This window comes from Microtus ochrogaster, chromosome 7 (assembly GCF_000317375.1).
Source record: "Microtus ochrogaster isolate Prairie Vole_2 chromosome 7, MicOch1.0, whole genome shotgun sequence".
Taxonomy (NCBI): Eukaryota; Metazoa; Chordata; class Mammalia; order Rodentia; family Cricetidae; genus Microtus; species Microtus ochrogaster.
This window is the reverse complement of record NC_022014.1, coordinates 3939152-3954454: the sequence shown is the minus strand read 5'-3', so window position 1 is coordinate 3954454 and position 15303 is coordinate 3939152. Positions and strand designations below refer to the sequence as shown.

At 42.8% G+C, this 15303-nt stretch overlaps 1 protein-coding gene across 2 annotated transcripts in view; it reads right to left on the bottom strand.

Annotated features, from left to right (window-relative positions):
* Pdpk1 (3-phosphoinositide dependent protein kinase 1) overlaps positions 1–15303 on the bottom strand; it is a 70356-nt gene that overhangs the window by 18149 nt on the left and 36904 nt on the right. For both annotated transcript variants that reach the window (XM_005349197.1, XM_026780183.1), the window contains exons 3-10: positions 14457–14499; positions 14077–14214; positions 9717–9861; positions 8909–9006; positions 6256–6331; positions 4193–4261; positions 3837–3933; positions 1988–2161 (exon numbers count right to left, since the gene is read on the bottom strand). In XM_005349197.1, the coding sequence (XP_005349254.1) occupies positions 1988–2161; positions 3837–3933; positions 4193–4261; positions 6256–6331; positions 8909–9006; positions 9717–9861; positions 14077–14214; positions 14457–14499 (840 nt within the window). The remainder of the gene's footprint in view (positions 1–1987; positions 2162–3836; positions 3934–4192; positions 4262–6255; positions 6332–8908; positions 9007–9716; positions 9862–14076; positions 14215–14456; positions 14500–15303) is intronic.

Below are 15303 nucleotides of genomic sequence, written 5' to 3'. Positions count from 1 at the left end.
GTTCGAGACCAGCCTGGTCTACAAGAGCTAGTTCCAGGACAGGCTCCAAAACCACAGAGAAACCTTGTCTCGAAAAATCAAAAAAAAGAAAAAAAAAAAAAAACACACACACACACAAAAAAAACCCTGTCTTCAACAATGCAGCTAGGGGTATATGCATGTAGAAATACACATGAAAAAATGATCCTGACTGCTAAGATTGAAGATAATGGAGCCTATACAGCTCTTTTGTAGATCAGCTGCCTTTGGCAGTGATGGTAAGGGACAGAGTATATAGGCTGAAGGACTGCCTGCCAGTCCTAGTTAACTTCTACAGGATTAACAGTTTTAGTAAAGAGGACCCCAAGGTTTCCATCAGCACTCTCTAATATGACCCAAAAGGACACCACTCATGAGCATTTAGGAAGCAAGTAGGGCAGGGGGAGGAGCTCCTGGCACAGGGCTTGAGTATGCTGCAGCAGGCAATGCAGAAACTGGCCAATCAGCAGAGACGCACTTGAGTTCCACTCCCTACAAGTCTGGACACAAAGAACATTTTAGGAGAAAATGGAGATATGCCAAACAGCAAGTAAAAGACAGAGAATTCCTTGATCTATAAGAGGCAAAAAAAAACCAGCAATGGTTTTAGTTTAGCTTTGGAAGACCCTCTTTGTTTGATATTTTTGTTTGTATGTTTGTTTTGTTTTGAGACAGCGCCTAACTTTGTAGCCAGACTGACCATGACCTTTCAATCTTGGCATTTATTATTTTATGTATACAGGACGTGTGTGTGTGTGTGTGTGTGTGTGTGTGTGTGTGTGTGTGTGCGCGCGCGCGCGCACATGTGTGTACCTAGTGCTCCCAGAGGCCAGAAAAGGTGTCGGATTGCCTGGGACTAGAATTATAGACTGTTGTGAGCCAATATGTGGGTACTGAGAATCGAACTCACAACCTACACAAGGACAAAAGGTTCTCTTAAGCATTGAGCCATCTCTCCAGCCCCAACTTTCAATCTTCTTGTCTCAGCCTTCTCAATGCTGAGAACACCCAGCCCTTAACCCCCACAAGCCTGGCTGCTTTGGAAGGCTTTTAGGGAAATGTCAGAATTGCTCAGTCAATTGAATAGAACTCCATGAATGACAACTGGTTAGATAAAATAAGTTAAGAAAACAGAAATCAAATGAGAAAAATTGACTGAATCAATGACTGTTTAAAAAAATTTAAATATGGAGGTCACAATGGGAGCAGAGTCTGGGTAAGACTGTAATTGTGGAGGCAAACTAGTTTCTTATTTCTGTCTCTTTTGCTGGTGTTTCTAATTTTTTTTTTTGGTATAGAAAGTTTTTAAAAATTGTGTCTGTAGTCAATTATTTGGAGGCAAGCTGCTTTGAAGCCAGTAACGGCATAAACCCAAGGCGGTGGTACCCCTGAAACAGAGCAGGTACCTATTGCTGAGCATCAGGCTGCTGGGACTGGAGTCTACCCACCCACACCACATCCCTGGAAATTCAAATCAGTAGCATTCTGGGTTCTCTTGAAAAAATAAGAAGTAGTCCAGAACATTAATATATCTATATATATGTATATACATACACATATATATATTAATGATATATATACATATATAAAATATATATATATCAAAAAGGATCTGAGCCAAAAGTTGTCAATGATGAGCTTCCAGGAAACCCAGTGTCAAGAGGTGAGAGATTAGGGCAAGGCACTGGTCTCTCATCCACAAGTCCAAACCACATCCTGCCTCCTCCCATCCCCATCCCCAAATAGGTAAAAGTTCACCAGCTGAGGAAATAAGAACAGGAATCAGCGCACACAAGGTGTGTTGGTCTTTTACTCATCAGAGCAAAGCATTCCACCACCACCAGGTCCACAGTATTCACTCACACATCTTAACCAGTAGTCACACAAATTATAGTCCCAAGGAATCATATCCACACAGCATGGCAAGCAGAATTCTCTTTGCCTGTACTCCCCATGGGTGCCAGCTTACGTTGCCATAGCAGTCTTCATCATCTTCTGACATGGCTGGCAAGTAAGCTGTAAGTTTTGGAGGTGTCTGCTGGTGCAGATTCTCCCATGTGATGGACTCAAAGAATGGATGAGCTTTGAGAGGCTCGTACCCTTCCATCTCTTCACAGCCTAAACGCTTTGTGGCATCTAAAACCTTAAATGATAACCAAAACATGTCACTGTCAGGTTTGAAATGTAATTATTTGTTTATTTATTTTGTGCAAGTGTTTTCAGGTTCTGAGACCTTCTGGAAAGAGTAGGGACACTGTGGTCCATACCCAGGCCTGCCCATGCCATTGTGGAAAAAGCCAAGATTGACCAGGACGTTTACCTCAACCCAAGGCTCTGCCCTTTTCTTCCCACAGGTAAAATAAGTCTCAACCTCAAAATAGAGGGCGGCAGCAAGTATGTTTTTAAAGCCTGCAGCTAAAAATGTTATAAGATGATGTGAGCTCTGGTAAGCTGACCACACACTGGGGCAGGCTCTACTCCTAAGACTAGTTGGGTAGCACAAACTGGATTTGAAGAAGAAATTCCAAAGCTGGGAAGGTATGGGAGGGTGATAATCGAAGGAACTGGGGAGTGTATATGTTGAAAACACAATGTCTGAAATTCTCAAAGGATAAAAATATTGTTTAAAAAGAGAGACAGACTTGAAAGGCAGCAGCAGGCAGATCTCTGTGAGTTCGAGACCAGCCTCATCTACAGAGTGAGTTCCAGGACTGGCTCCATAGCTACTGAGAAACCCTGTCTCGAAAAACAAAAGAGAGAGAGAGAGAGAGAGAGACAGAGACAGAGACAGAGACAGAGACAGAGAAAGAAATGTTCACTATTGAAAACAAAAATGCTGTCAGGTGGGTATGGTAGTCCACACCTTTAATCCCAGCACTTAAGAGGCAGAGACAGGCAGATCTCTGTGAGTTAAGGTCAGCCTGGTCTACAAAGCAAGTATGGGGTGGGTGGGGTCTTTCAAAAAATAAAAAAAAGAACAAAAACAAAAAATGCTAACTAAAAAAAGCGAGGCATGGTAGTGTATAACTATAATCCTGGCACTCAGACTAAGCAAGAAGGCTATCAAGCATTTTAAGACAACTTGGGCTACACAGAAATACTCTGCCTCAGAGATAAATAAATGTATTCTAATACAAAGAAAAAAATTAACTGAGTGTCTCTAAGAACAAAGAATGAACAATCCGGCTCTCACTGGGTGGAACATCATATCTCTCAAAGGCTGTGACACAGTCACTCCTATGCCTGCAAGGTTAACTCAAGCCCACTCCCTACTGAGGGCAATGAAGGAAAAGCACCCAGAAGGATGGCTGGGAAGAGGCAACCTGGGGCCTATCCTGATTCCCAAAGAATTAGGAAGGAAGGAGGTCAGGATGAAAAGCTCCAGGGCAGAGATCCTGTTTCTAAACATAGAACGGCACTTCTTTCTTGGGTAAACCTGTTTCTCTCTGTCTTGTTACCCAGGTTGATCTTTAAAGCCTTCATGTAGCTTACACTCTAAAGTTAACAAGGGCAGATGTCAATGAAGCAGGATTAACAGCCATCTGCCACTGGGATAATCCCAGTCACTCAGTGACAATCACTTAAAATGTGATGTTAATGAACACATGCAAAACAATATAGTAACTTCCTCTCTTATTAAAGTCAAGAATTAGGTACTGGGAAAGTGAAAGAGATTATAATGAGATGAAATAAAAATATTTAACTATCTATAGCACTGTCTACCTTAAGCACATTTTTCAAAAGGATACCCATGAATACAACAAAAGTCAGGAGGTAGCAATGATGATTCCTCACCACAGAAGATTCAAAATACTTACCAAGAGTTTTTCCACAAGATCTCTTGCCTTAGGAAAGAATTTCTCTGGGAAATCATATTCCAGCTTAATAATCTTCTGAAATATAAGATATTCATTTCTGTGAATTAAAAAAAAATGTTGCTGTTTGAGCAAGAGTCAAATCTCTAGTACTAGGTGTACTTTTACAGAACAACCCAACATCACCCTCACCTCCCAGGACAGCTCTTACTAAAACCCCCAAGCACCACGTATTTATAAGTTATGGTGGAAGTTTGTCCCCACTGGGTACAACCTTCGTCCAGATCTCCCAGTAGTTGTTGGCAGTGGGGTATGCTGTGATAGGCTCAGAAGTCTGAGATGTACAGAATCCCTCTTACCCGGCTCTGAACGGTGGAAGTCCTGCCACAAGCTGATAGATTATACATCCAAGAGCCCAAAGGTCTGAACTTTAAGGTAGGGAAAATACAAAGAAAAAATGGCATTGGTGTAATTTAAATGACAAATAAGGATCATTTTACTGTCTCTGTCTATACCACCCTACCTTCAGCTTCCAATGTACTTCTATCCCCTAAGACCAGGAATGTAGGAAGTTTGAATTTGCTTTTCTGGGCATCTTCTATGGTATTATTCTTGGCAGGAACAATTACCAAATGGTTCAGCTCCCCTGAAGATAACTATTACAAGTTAAAAACTTCTACACATGTCCTTGTCTCACTCTAACACCTAGCTTACTATTTTCTATACCTGGTTTTCTTTAGTGCTTTCTCTAGGTAAAATAGGGGGAGAGGAAAAAAAAAAAAAAAAACAAGTAGCAAAGTAGCTACAAAGAAGCAGAAGAAGGGCCAGGGTAAGAACAATCCACCTGGGCCTCTCAGGTCTCCTCTAGAATGTGGCAACTAAAGCAGTAGAGCTTGGGTAGTTTCTCCTCTGTGAACTATCTTAGCATTCTGTCATTTGCATTTGGCTCTGGAAGCAGCATATCAAGGCTTTCTAAAGTCGCAGATGAGGCAAGTCTTGAAATCCTGAAGCAGGAACTCCAGAGTTCCAGCTCTGTCTGTTTTATCAGAGTGATGAGCGGGTAAACCTGAGGTCAAGGGCCTATACCATCCCCAGGGTATATATAGGCAAATCAGCACCACCCATAGAACATTGTCATTTATTGTTCAATAAAGTAAGAAAAGCCTTCTTCTTCAGCAACAATATATACTGAGAAACTGGAAAATAGCACCCATCACTTAGCACTGCTGACATTGGCCAGATCATCTTCACATTAAAGTATGCTAAATGATATCCCTGGCCTTCATCCATTATAAGCCAACACACCCTACCCCAAGCTGCGACAGTTAAAAAGTTAAGGGCTGGAGAGACAGCTCAGTGGTTAAGAGTACTTGCTACTCTTGCAGAATACCCAGGTTCAGTTCTCAGTACCTGCAATGGCAGCTCAATTATAATTTCAGTCTTCTCTGGTCTTTTGCAAGCACTGGATACATATATGATAAACATACATACATAGAGGCAAATATTAATACACACTAAAAAAAAAACAACAACAACAAAGAGGGGCTGGAGAGATGGCTTGGTGGTTAAGAGCACTGCCTGCCCTTCTGAAGGTCCTGAGTTCAGTTCCCAGCAACCACATGGTGGCTCACAACCAGCTGTAATGAGATCTGGTGCCTTCTTCTGGCCTGCAGGCATACATGCAGACAGAATACCAAGAATACTGTCTACATAAATAATAAATAGATTAAAAAAAGAAGATCTGACCCAGTACAACGTCTGGCCCAAGTTAAGAACTCAAATTCTGATGCAACTGTTTGTCCCTTTGGGCACACCTCTAGATTTTCCAAAGCTGTCAGTGCTACCTAACCAGATTCACGCATTCATTTACACAGGTGACCCCTTGCAACCTGTTAGAGTAGAATGCCTATGTTCAGAACTCACAAAAGGCCAGGCAGCTGGGGCTAAACCAGATACAAAGCAGTTTACCAAAATCAACAACCAGCAAGAAATCATCAATTATAAAAACAGAATGCATACATAGCAAATGGCAAATACATGTTTTAAAAAAGCAGAAGACTAACTTCTTTGAGTGTCACTCTATAGCCCTAGCTGTTCTGGGAACTTGTTATATAGACTAAGACGGCTTTGAACTCAGAGATCTACCTGCCTCTGACCCTGAGCATTAGGATTAAAGGCATGCACCACCATGCCCAACCATTTTTGTTTGCTTTGAGACAAAGTTTTACCATATATCGCTGACTAATCATGATTCTCCTAATTCATCCTTTGGGATTATAAGGGATGTATCACAGTACCAGGCTCATACTTAGCTATTTAAGACCTACTAAAGTCTCTTTTTCACATAGTAATTCCTCATGACTAAACCTAGTAGATATCACAGAGAAAAGGGAAGGGCTAAGTTATATTGAAAACAAGTTACCTCTTACACGCCGACTTCTCTGTGAGCAGCTCTGGAGAAACATACTGTGCTGTTCCTACAAATGAGTTGGCCCTGGCTAAGTATGGGAGGAAAAAAAGAAAAGGTCATACTTGAAAATACAATCCTTGGCCCCCAACCACACTGGCTCTCCTGTGTATTCTTCAGAGTGTCAATATCTAACTATAGAAGATGGGAGGTGGCTGTCAGCTCAGCTGGTCACCTGGACTAAACTGAGCAACCAAAGGACCTTACTAAGGATACCCGCTATATTCTATCCACCTGACACCTCCTACTAACAACCAGCTGTAGGAGGTACTCATCACATTCATCCATCATCTTGCCACTAGAGCAAAGCAATGTAAGGATAGAGGTCCTGTCTGTAGTACTCACTGTTGGGCCTGTGGCATCTAGATACCCACTGAACACACGGCGGGCACAAATAAACAGCTGCAGATCAGAGACCATCCTCTTTTTAGTCACCAGTAGCTTGGGCATTCAAGATAACTAGAGCAAAAAGACTGTCTACACTCCACTGCTTATAGTCCTAGTCCATGAGACACTCATCTGCAAGCCACAGAGTAGACACCAGATGCTTTGAAGCCACATTAGCGTCCACATCCATTCACTTCAGGCTCCTGAGGAACATAAGAACTCAGCTCCCATGTGGCAGATACAGCAGGGCTACATTTTTATACTTTTTTGTTTTGTTTTTTGTTTGTTTGTTTGTTTTTCGAGACAGGGTTTCTCTGTAGCTTTGGTGCCTGTCCAGGAACTAGCTCTTGTAGACCAGGCTGGCCTTGAACTCAGAGATCCGCCTGTCTTTGCCCACCAAGTGCTGGTCCAGGGAGACAGAGACATGGATAGGCACGTCATGCAGACTGAGGTTGGATATTTAGTGGGTTATGGAATGGAAGGGGGAGAAGGAGAAGAGCAGAGAGAGAGAGACAGAGAGAGACAGAGAGACAGACAGAGAAGGGGGAAAGGGGAAAGGGGAAAAGTGAGGAGAAGCAGAAGCTGCCTCTTCAAGAGGGAGATGGAAAAGGAAGAGGCTCAGGCTGCAAGCAAGAAGATCAGCCTGCCTCAGCAGAGGGGGTGGGTGGGCGGGGCTTGGCTCTTAAAGGGACAGAACAAACCATTACAGTGGCTATCTGGTGTAACTTTAAAATGGACAATGTTCAATGCTATAATATAAGGTTATACCAAGTCTATAAAATCAGCATTGTTGGACAGAAGGATAACTACTACTGACTTGGAATTTGTCAGTCAGGTATCAGGTTTAGCAATGACAGAAGGGGCAGCAAGGGCACAATACTATACCACCTAAGGAAGCCTCTTTCCTCAAAGGCAAGGCTTGCTATCCCCAGAAAGTAGTACAGGTATGTCACCAGTACAGAAGGACTGTACAGAGGCAAAGGACATATAAAGTCTGACAATGAACACGTGTGGGAACAGCATACAGAAGGAAATGCAAGGTTCCAGCTAGCCATCTCCTACAGCACCATGTGAAACAAAACTTGTTTCATTGCCTAGACTCTATTTCAGTCCCAGCTGTAATCCTCCCTGGTTCCCATGTATTGGCTTGCTGTTTGTAGAAATGGGCCATAAGCCTACTACACTGTGCTCTTGCATGGTCTTTTCCAAAAGGTAGCCATAGCCATAAAACTACACACTGCAAAGTGCCTATCAGACTTTTCCTTCCACTAAAACAACTGTGCTCCAAGCCTGTGGCCAACCATATCCCACAGTGCCTTCCTTAATGGTCTGTCTCTCACTGAGACCCCAAGCATAGGCAAAAAGGTCACACAGCTCAAAAAGAGTCACATGCATCTTGAAAACAAGGACCCTTTGGAAGGTCATTATTAACCTACCAGGCAGCTTTCCTTCCTCCAGACAGCATCATTGTCCTCACAGAACATATGACGGATGTGCTATTTCCCGAGTGCACATCACCTCACACATGTTCCTCCTCTTCCCATTGCCCCATCTTGTCTTCTGAACATGTTCTGCCTTGGTTAGATGATATCACCACATCTCACCTTGGATTTCTGGGTTATTGTCTCAATTCAATGGTGTGGCAGAGTCCTTAGGAGTCTAATTGTTATTTTTTATATCTCTAGAGTGGACAATTTCTATCCAATGAGGATGTTAGTGACAGAAGCCATCCCACTTTTCTGGCCCAAATGGAGTCTCAGCAGCTCCCACCCCGACCCCCAACAGTAAAGGTGTCACAGTATGATCCAAGGCTATGTGCTAACACTGAACAGAACTTGAAATAAATAGGCAAAATTAACCCTTGCTCATATAATTTTCCTAGAATCTTCCTGAGGATGCATGGGCCGTCATAGGCAGCTATATACATCAGATGGGAAGACTGAAGGATGGGTGAGAAGAAGACAATGGAGTCCAAGGATGTGCTCTCAAAGTATCACCTGTAGTACATATAGCTGCCACCAACTCTACCCTTAGTTCACAAGTTACTTGACATATGTTCTACGGAGCAAGAACTAGCCGAGCTATCTTTGGTCCTTATCTACTACTAGATTTCACACACTATGAAGCGTCAAAAGGAATCATACAGTGTAACATGTTGCTCAAAGTTGCTCTCAGCATCAAGCCTAAAACAAGGCTCTACTGAAAAATCAAGCAAACATACCTTGTTTGCTCTCTGGGGATAACACTTTTGCTGTTCCAAAATCTGTGATCTGGATGTGCATGTCTTCATTCAACAAAATGTTTTCTGGTTTAAGGTCTCTGTAAAAGTAGAATTTTACCTTTAAGATGAAATGTTTAAAATAGCAGCATTATCAATACACTGTACATTTTGATGGAAACTCAATAAAGGGATGACTCTTTTCCTTTACAGACTAAAAACCAAGAATACAATCCCAAAGTTCATATCAAACAAGAATCAACAGCATAGAATATAGGCATTCCCAAATCATTTTATAACTGTATTACTTTTATCTTCAAGCAGGTGAGTTGTTACAAACATCTTAACACCTCCGCTTCCATGGCCACCCTCTCTGCTTCATCTGCCATTTTTAGTAACATTTTATTTAACTTTTATTTTAGTTCATAAATCACAGTTCTAATTTGCCTTTATCAAAATGAAGAAATGAAAAATGTGACCAGAATTAAATAGATACAAAAGCTATATATCTGACAAAATAAAAAGCGCTAGATAACTGATCTGCTAGTGTCACAGGAAGACACCTCACCCAAGTTGAAATGATGACTTAGACATGAGACTTCGAACTGCAGATTCCTTTCATTTCCAGCCTGTTTTCAGCTTTCTCAAGTGAGCCATCACCTGGAAATACCTACATCATAACTTTTATAAAGCCAGCCAACGCTGACCCCAGAGAGCTGGTGTGGGTTATCTGTGCGCCTCAGAGTCACTGTCCCTTATCACTCATTACAGGGACTATCCTGTACACACCATCTGGAGCAGTGTCCATTACCTGTGAATGATGCCCTTTCCGTGCAAGTACTCTAAAGCAGACACAATCTCAGCCGTGTAAAAGCGGGTACAGGTTTCATCAAATGAACCGATTTTGCGGATGTATTTAAGTAATTCTCCATTTTTGGCATAACTAAGGCCAAAATCTGAACATTGGCAGTTAAGGAAGAATGGAAAAATATGTTGTTGTTGTTTTCTAAAAATTAACCTTAAAAACCCCATAAGAACTTTCTTTTCATCAAGTGCAAATTGAAGGTACCTATGCTCCAAGACCAGGTGTCAGCACAGAATTTCTAAGAGGACAATGACAGTCCCTGAAAAAACATGGACAGCACCTCTCAGTCCAGGTGCCCTTCTAGACACATGGTCCTCAAAGGCCTCTGTGGCCCAGGAAAGGAAGCCTCTAGACAGCTGTTGGACCAACTGACCATGGCCAAAGCATTAACAACTTGTGGACAGCTTTAAAGTGCAGGAGAACACATATCCGAAAACAGCATCCTAACAGAACCGAGTGGCTACAACATGGCCCTTGCCTGACCTTGCTGCTTCCACTGGCTATGCTAACAATCCTGTGCATAAAAGTGACATGCTTTATATCAATTTTAATTTTCCGATTCATTTGATCTATTTGAGAAATACCTGCTGGAGAGATGAGAAATAGTCAGCCTCTCCTTCCCACACACCTCCCGCCCCCATGTTCTACTTATGATTTTTCTTCAAAGGGGACAGAACGCTGACAAGAAACAGTTCCAAATGACTGTTTTCCTCCAAAGCACCAAACATTTGTGCTTCTTACTGGAAACTCCAGATACCACACCTCCCTGGCAGCCTGGGACACAAGGGCCCAAATGCTGACTAAACTAAGCAGCAGTCTGAATCCAAGTTTGAAGTTCATAAAAGAAGCCAAGGTGAACTTCTTTCTCCGTTCTGGCTTTTGTCTGTCAAGGCATTCCTGTCAACCACGAAGGAGGGAGCCTGAGGCTCTGGAGAAGAAAACAAACCAAGAAGAGACAGGACTACAACCAAAGCTGGTAGAGATGCTCCCAGCCAGGCCCATCTCTGACTACCTATGCTTTGTGTCAAGTTGACATAAAACTAGCTAAAACATGGCATCAATCTCCTTTTTGAGGGAGTAGATAGGATGCAGCTGGGCAGGTCTCTGTCAGAGTCATCTGGAAAGAAATTTTCAATTAAAAAACTGCCTTCCTAAGATTTGCCAGTAGGTAAGACTGTAGTACATTTTCTTAACTAGCAATTGGTGTGGAGAGGCCTAGCCCACTGTGGGTGGTACCATTCCTGGGAAGGTAATCCTGAGTTGTAACAATAAAGCAGACTGAAAAAGTCATGGGAGCAAACTAGTAAGCAGCACTCCTCTGTGGCCTCTGCAACAGCTCCTGTCTTGAGATCCCTGCCCTAATTTACTGCTCTGACATCCTTAGTGACAGACGATGATGTGGAACTCTAAGCTGAAATAAACCCTTTTCTTCCCAAATGAAGCACGATTAATAAAAGCTCAGAGAGGGAGAAATTGGGCTTCAACCTTAAGACCCAAAAAGCAAAACAGCTAGCCACTGGCTCTTACCTCAACCTCAGGTGATCCTGCCTCCAAGAATCTCAGAATGAGACTGTACTTGAGAGTTGTCTCCTCCTCTTCTATAATCCTCCCTATTTTGAGATTAAAGGTGTGCACCACTACCGCCTGGTTTCTATGGCAGTTAGTGTGGCTGCTGGGATTAAAGGTGTGTGTCATTGCTACCTGGCCAATGTGGCTTTTACTTTTCTGATCCTCAGGCAAGTTTTATTTATTAAAATACAGGGAAATGCCACTACCACTACTTCCCAAGTTGTTTGTTTTATCACATCAGTAGATAAAACCCTAAAACATGCCATGGAGCCACCAATTCTAGCCTGACATAAGCTGGCAGAAGGGCCTCGCCAATTAGGAGCCCAGGTATAAGTCCACAGCCATATGGTAAGGGGAACAGGAAGTAACTTCTCTTTCTGGCTTCATGGTTTTACTCTTTAGCTGATCCTTCACTGGTTCCTGGTTCCTGTGAGAGGGACACCTATAGGTCTTTGCTCAGGAGGGAAGCAGATGCAAGTTGTCTTAAACATAACAGGTGCCTGGGATTATCTCTCAAGCTGCTGGTTCTCTGCAATCACATCCTTCCCCATTCCAGAATGTTCTTTTAGACTTCAACAATTTAGTGGGCATCCTCCACCCCCTTGGCCATAGTCAGTGCTCCAGGGCAGCAAAAACTGCCACAGACTGGGTGAGCCCCTGGGAGGGCAGGTACAACCAAATGCCTAATCAGGAAGCTCAATAGCCCAATGTATGCAATTTGCAGAGGAGGAACCTGGCCGAGAGATTAAGCAACTGACTCAAGTTCACAAAGCAAATAATGGACAGGACTAGAACGCAGTCGTATGGTCCTGACTCCATGCTGCAAATGAGACATAATGAAGACAAGCAGGCAGCCTAGTCTGGTGGAAGTTTAAAGATGATGGGGGTAGAAAGAACTATGTCTAAGAACTCTTTGGTCTTCTTCTGTGTGTGAAGAGGAAGGTTCCCCCACTGGCTCTGATCAAGCCAGGACTACACCAAGATACGGAAACCTTACTCTTGACCAAGCCTCTGGACTCACTTTCCCAGGCTGCTATAGTAAAATCTAATGAAGAACCCTGAGTAGTTCCTGAGTGATCTATCTGTCTGTTTCCAGTCTATAGCAGAAGTGTCCCCAAGTTCTGCTTCATCTCACTTGTCCTGAAGGGGTGTGGGTTCATCCTGAGTCTCTCGAGGGTAACGAAAAGTGAATAGACAAGGACTAGTTCCTCTCCTTCACTTGAAATTATGACTAAATGAAGGACAGTGTCGTATCTAGGCATTTCTTCATGCAAAAAGTTTCATTTTTCTTTCTCAATACAATGTATAGTGAGGATTACCAATAAGGGAGAAGCCACTGGATCTCATTCTCATGGGAGGTAGGTCATTACGACCTTCTAGGTCTTAGACCAAGAACAGTATGTGCCATTAGACAAAGACCTAGAGTTCTTTCCACCTGGACTGATGGCCAGTATCATTTAGAAATCACCAAGACCAAGCAAGGACATTCTGGTCTGGCTTCTAAGCTCTGATCCTACCACTGTAACACTGATAGATGAAGTCAAGCATGGGTCAGTCTATCTTGGCTATCCAGTGTCTCCTCAAGGGTGCATGTGACTAGATGCTTGGTCTCCAGGTGGTAGGACTGTGAGGTGGGGGAATCTTTAAGAAGCAGGGTTTACAGCATCTCTTTGGGGCACTGGGCTCCTGAAACTCACTGGTAATTGGAAATTCTCCAAAAAAGAAGCAAGTCCAATCACACCTACTTACTCTGCCTCCTGGCTTGAGATGTGATCCCGCTTCACACAATGGCCACCACCCACTGTATTCTTACTACAAAGCTAACCGTGTACCATGCAGAGAAATCTTGTCTCAAAATAAATAAATAGATATATAAATAAATAAAATTTTTAAAAAAAATGAGTACGTAAATAAAAAGTAGGAAGAAGAAGAGGAGGAGGGACTGGAAAGATGGCTCAGTGGTTAAGAGCATTGCTTGCTCTTCCAGAGGTCCTGAGTTCAATTCCCAGCAACCACATGGTGGCTCACAACCATCTGAAATGAGATCTGATGCCCTCTTCTAGCCTGCAGGCAAACACACAGACAGAACATTGTATACATAATAAATAAATAAATAAATTTAAAAAGAAAAGAAGAAGAGGAATGTGGACAAACAATACTGAACATACACACAAGGAGAACTGCTGGAGAGGCAGTTCAAACAGCCCTAGGAATGGGAGGGGCTGAGCAAGCCCAGGAGACAGAGCTATACAGCACTCTGGGTTCTTGAATTTCTCAAAGGCCCAGTCAAGTTGTCCCTCTGACCAAACTCAAAATGGAAGAGGGTATGGAGAAGTTGGTGCCAACTCTAGAAGCCTGAGAAGACCCAAAATTATTTTTCCTCTCAGGCCCTCACTTTTCAAAAGCAGGAGTCAATAATACCTATCAGACACTCCAGAACACTGGCTGAAGGGATGAGGGGACATTTCTGCATCAATGTTCAGCAACTATGGCTAAAACAGCAACCCATTAGGTACAATATTTATCGATAAACACCAACACTGTGGGAAGGTTTCCCCTTCAGAGATGGCACACTAGTAAGAGCCTCAGCCGTGTGCTGGTACAATCTGTTGTCTCCAAGGATATTAGTCTCCACAGGGATCCATGCTGTGCCCTTTCCTTTCAAGGAACAAACAACATAGTCACTAATCTAAAACACCAGGTGGTTTTCAGACATCACTGACTGTGCAAAGGATACACAACTTTTCGTCGTCCTGAAATGTAAAGTAAAGTTTCACAAAGAATGGGTGATCCAGGCGTGACATCACATCTCTCTCTCTAGTTACGTACGGGACTTTGTTCTCTTTTATAATATGACGTTTCTCCAGAATTTTAACTTAAGAAAGAAGTAAGTTTACTAACATTAGAAAATGTGAAAAATAGTAAATTTATAAAGATAACTGACATAAACTGTAGTTTTCCCAAAACCACCCACTCAAGCTTTCATGGTCTAGAAGACTAACCTTCGTCATAGGACTGAAATCAGCACAGGCCCTACCACTACCCAGGCTGCCATATGTACAAAAGTCACACTGCCCCTGAATCCCAGACACACAGCTTACTGGAGTTAGTACTTACTAGCATATTCTCTGGAAGTGGCCAGTTCTCGGGCAAGAACAACCTGGTTTGGGGGGGAAAACACAGTGTAATAATGAATGAGTCAGGTAAGTCAATGTCACCCTACACAGGCTGTCTAGTCCATACATACAACTTGAGGTTACATTGGATCCTGCACTAACAAACACATCAGAAAGCCACTGTCTGTGTTAATATTCTAAAAGAAAATAGTAACATGACAGCAAACATTAAGTGGCAAACAGTAATTGTGCCATCATTTTGAAATGTTCATAATCAGCCGGGTGATGGTGGCACACGCCTTTAATCCCAGCACTTGGGAAGCAGAGGCAGACGGATCTCTGTGAGTTCGAGACCAGCCTGGTCTACAGAGCTAGTTCTAGGACAGGCTCCAAAGCCACAGCAAAACCCTGTCTCGAAAGACAAAAAACAAAAAACAAAAAAAAAATGAAATGTTCATAATCAGTTAGCTGCCAGAAGTTCTCATGATATAGTCAAAGTATAAATTTAAGAACCAACAGTGCACACCTATAATCTTAACACTCAGTCAGAAGCCAGAAGTAAGAGGATTCCAAGCTCCAGGCCACCCTGTTACACAGTAAGACCCTGTTTCAACACCCCCTTCACAAACAAAAAGAATTTTATTGATTGACAAGTCCAAATACCACAAGTGGGCACTGAAAATTTCTTTAGAAAAATAATTTCAGGGCTGGAGAGATGGCTCATAGGTTAAGAGCACTGACTGCTCTTCTGGAGGTCCTGAGTTCAATTCCCAGCAACCACATGGTGGCTCACAACCATCTGTAATGAGATCTGGTGCCCTCTTCTGGCCTGCAGGCATGGAGGCTGA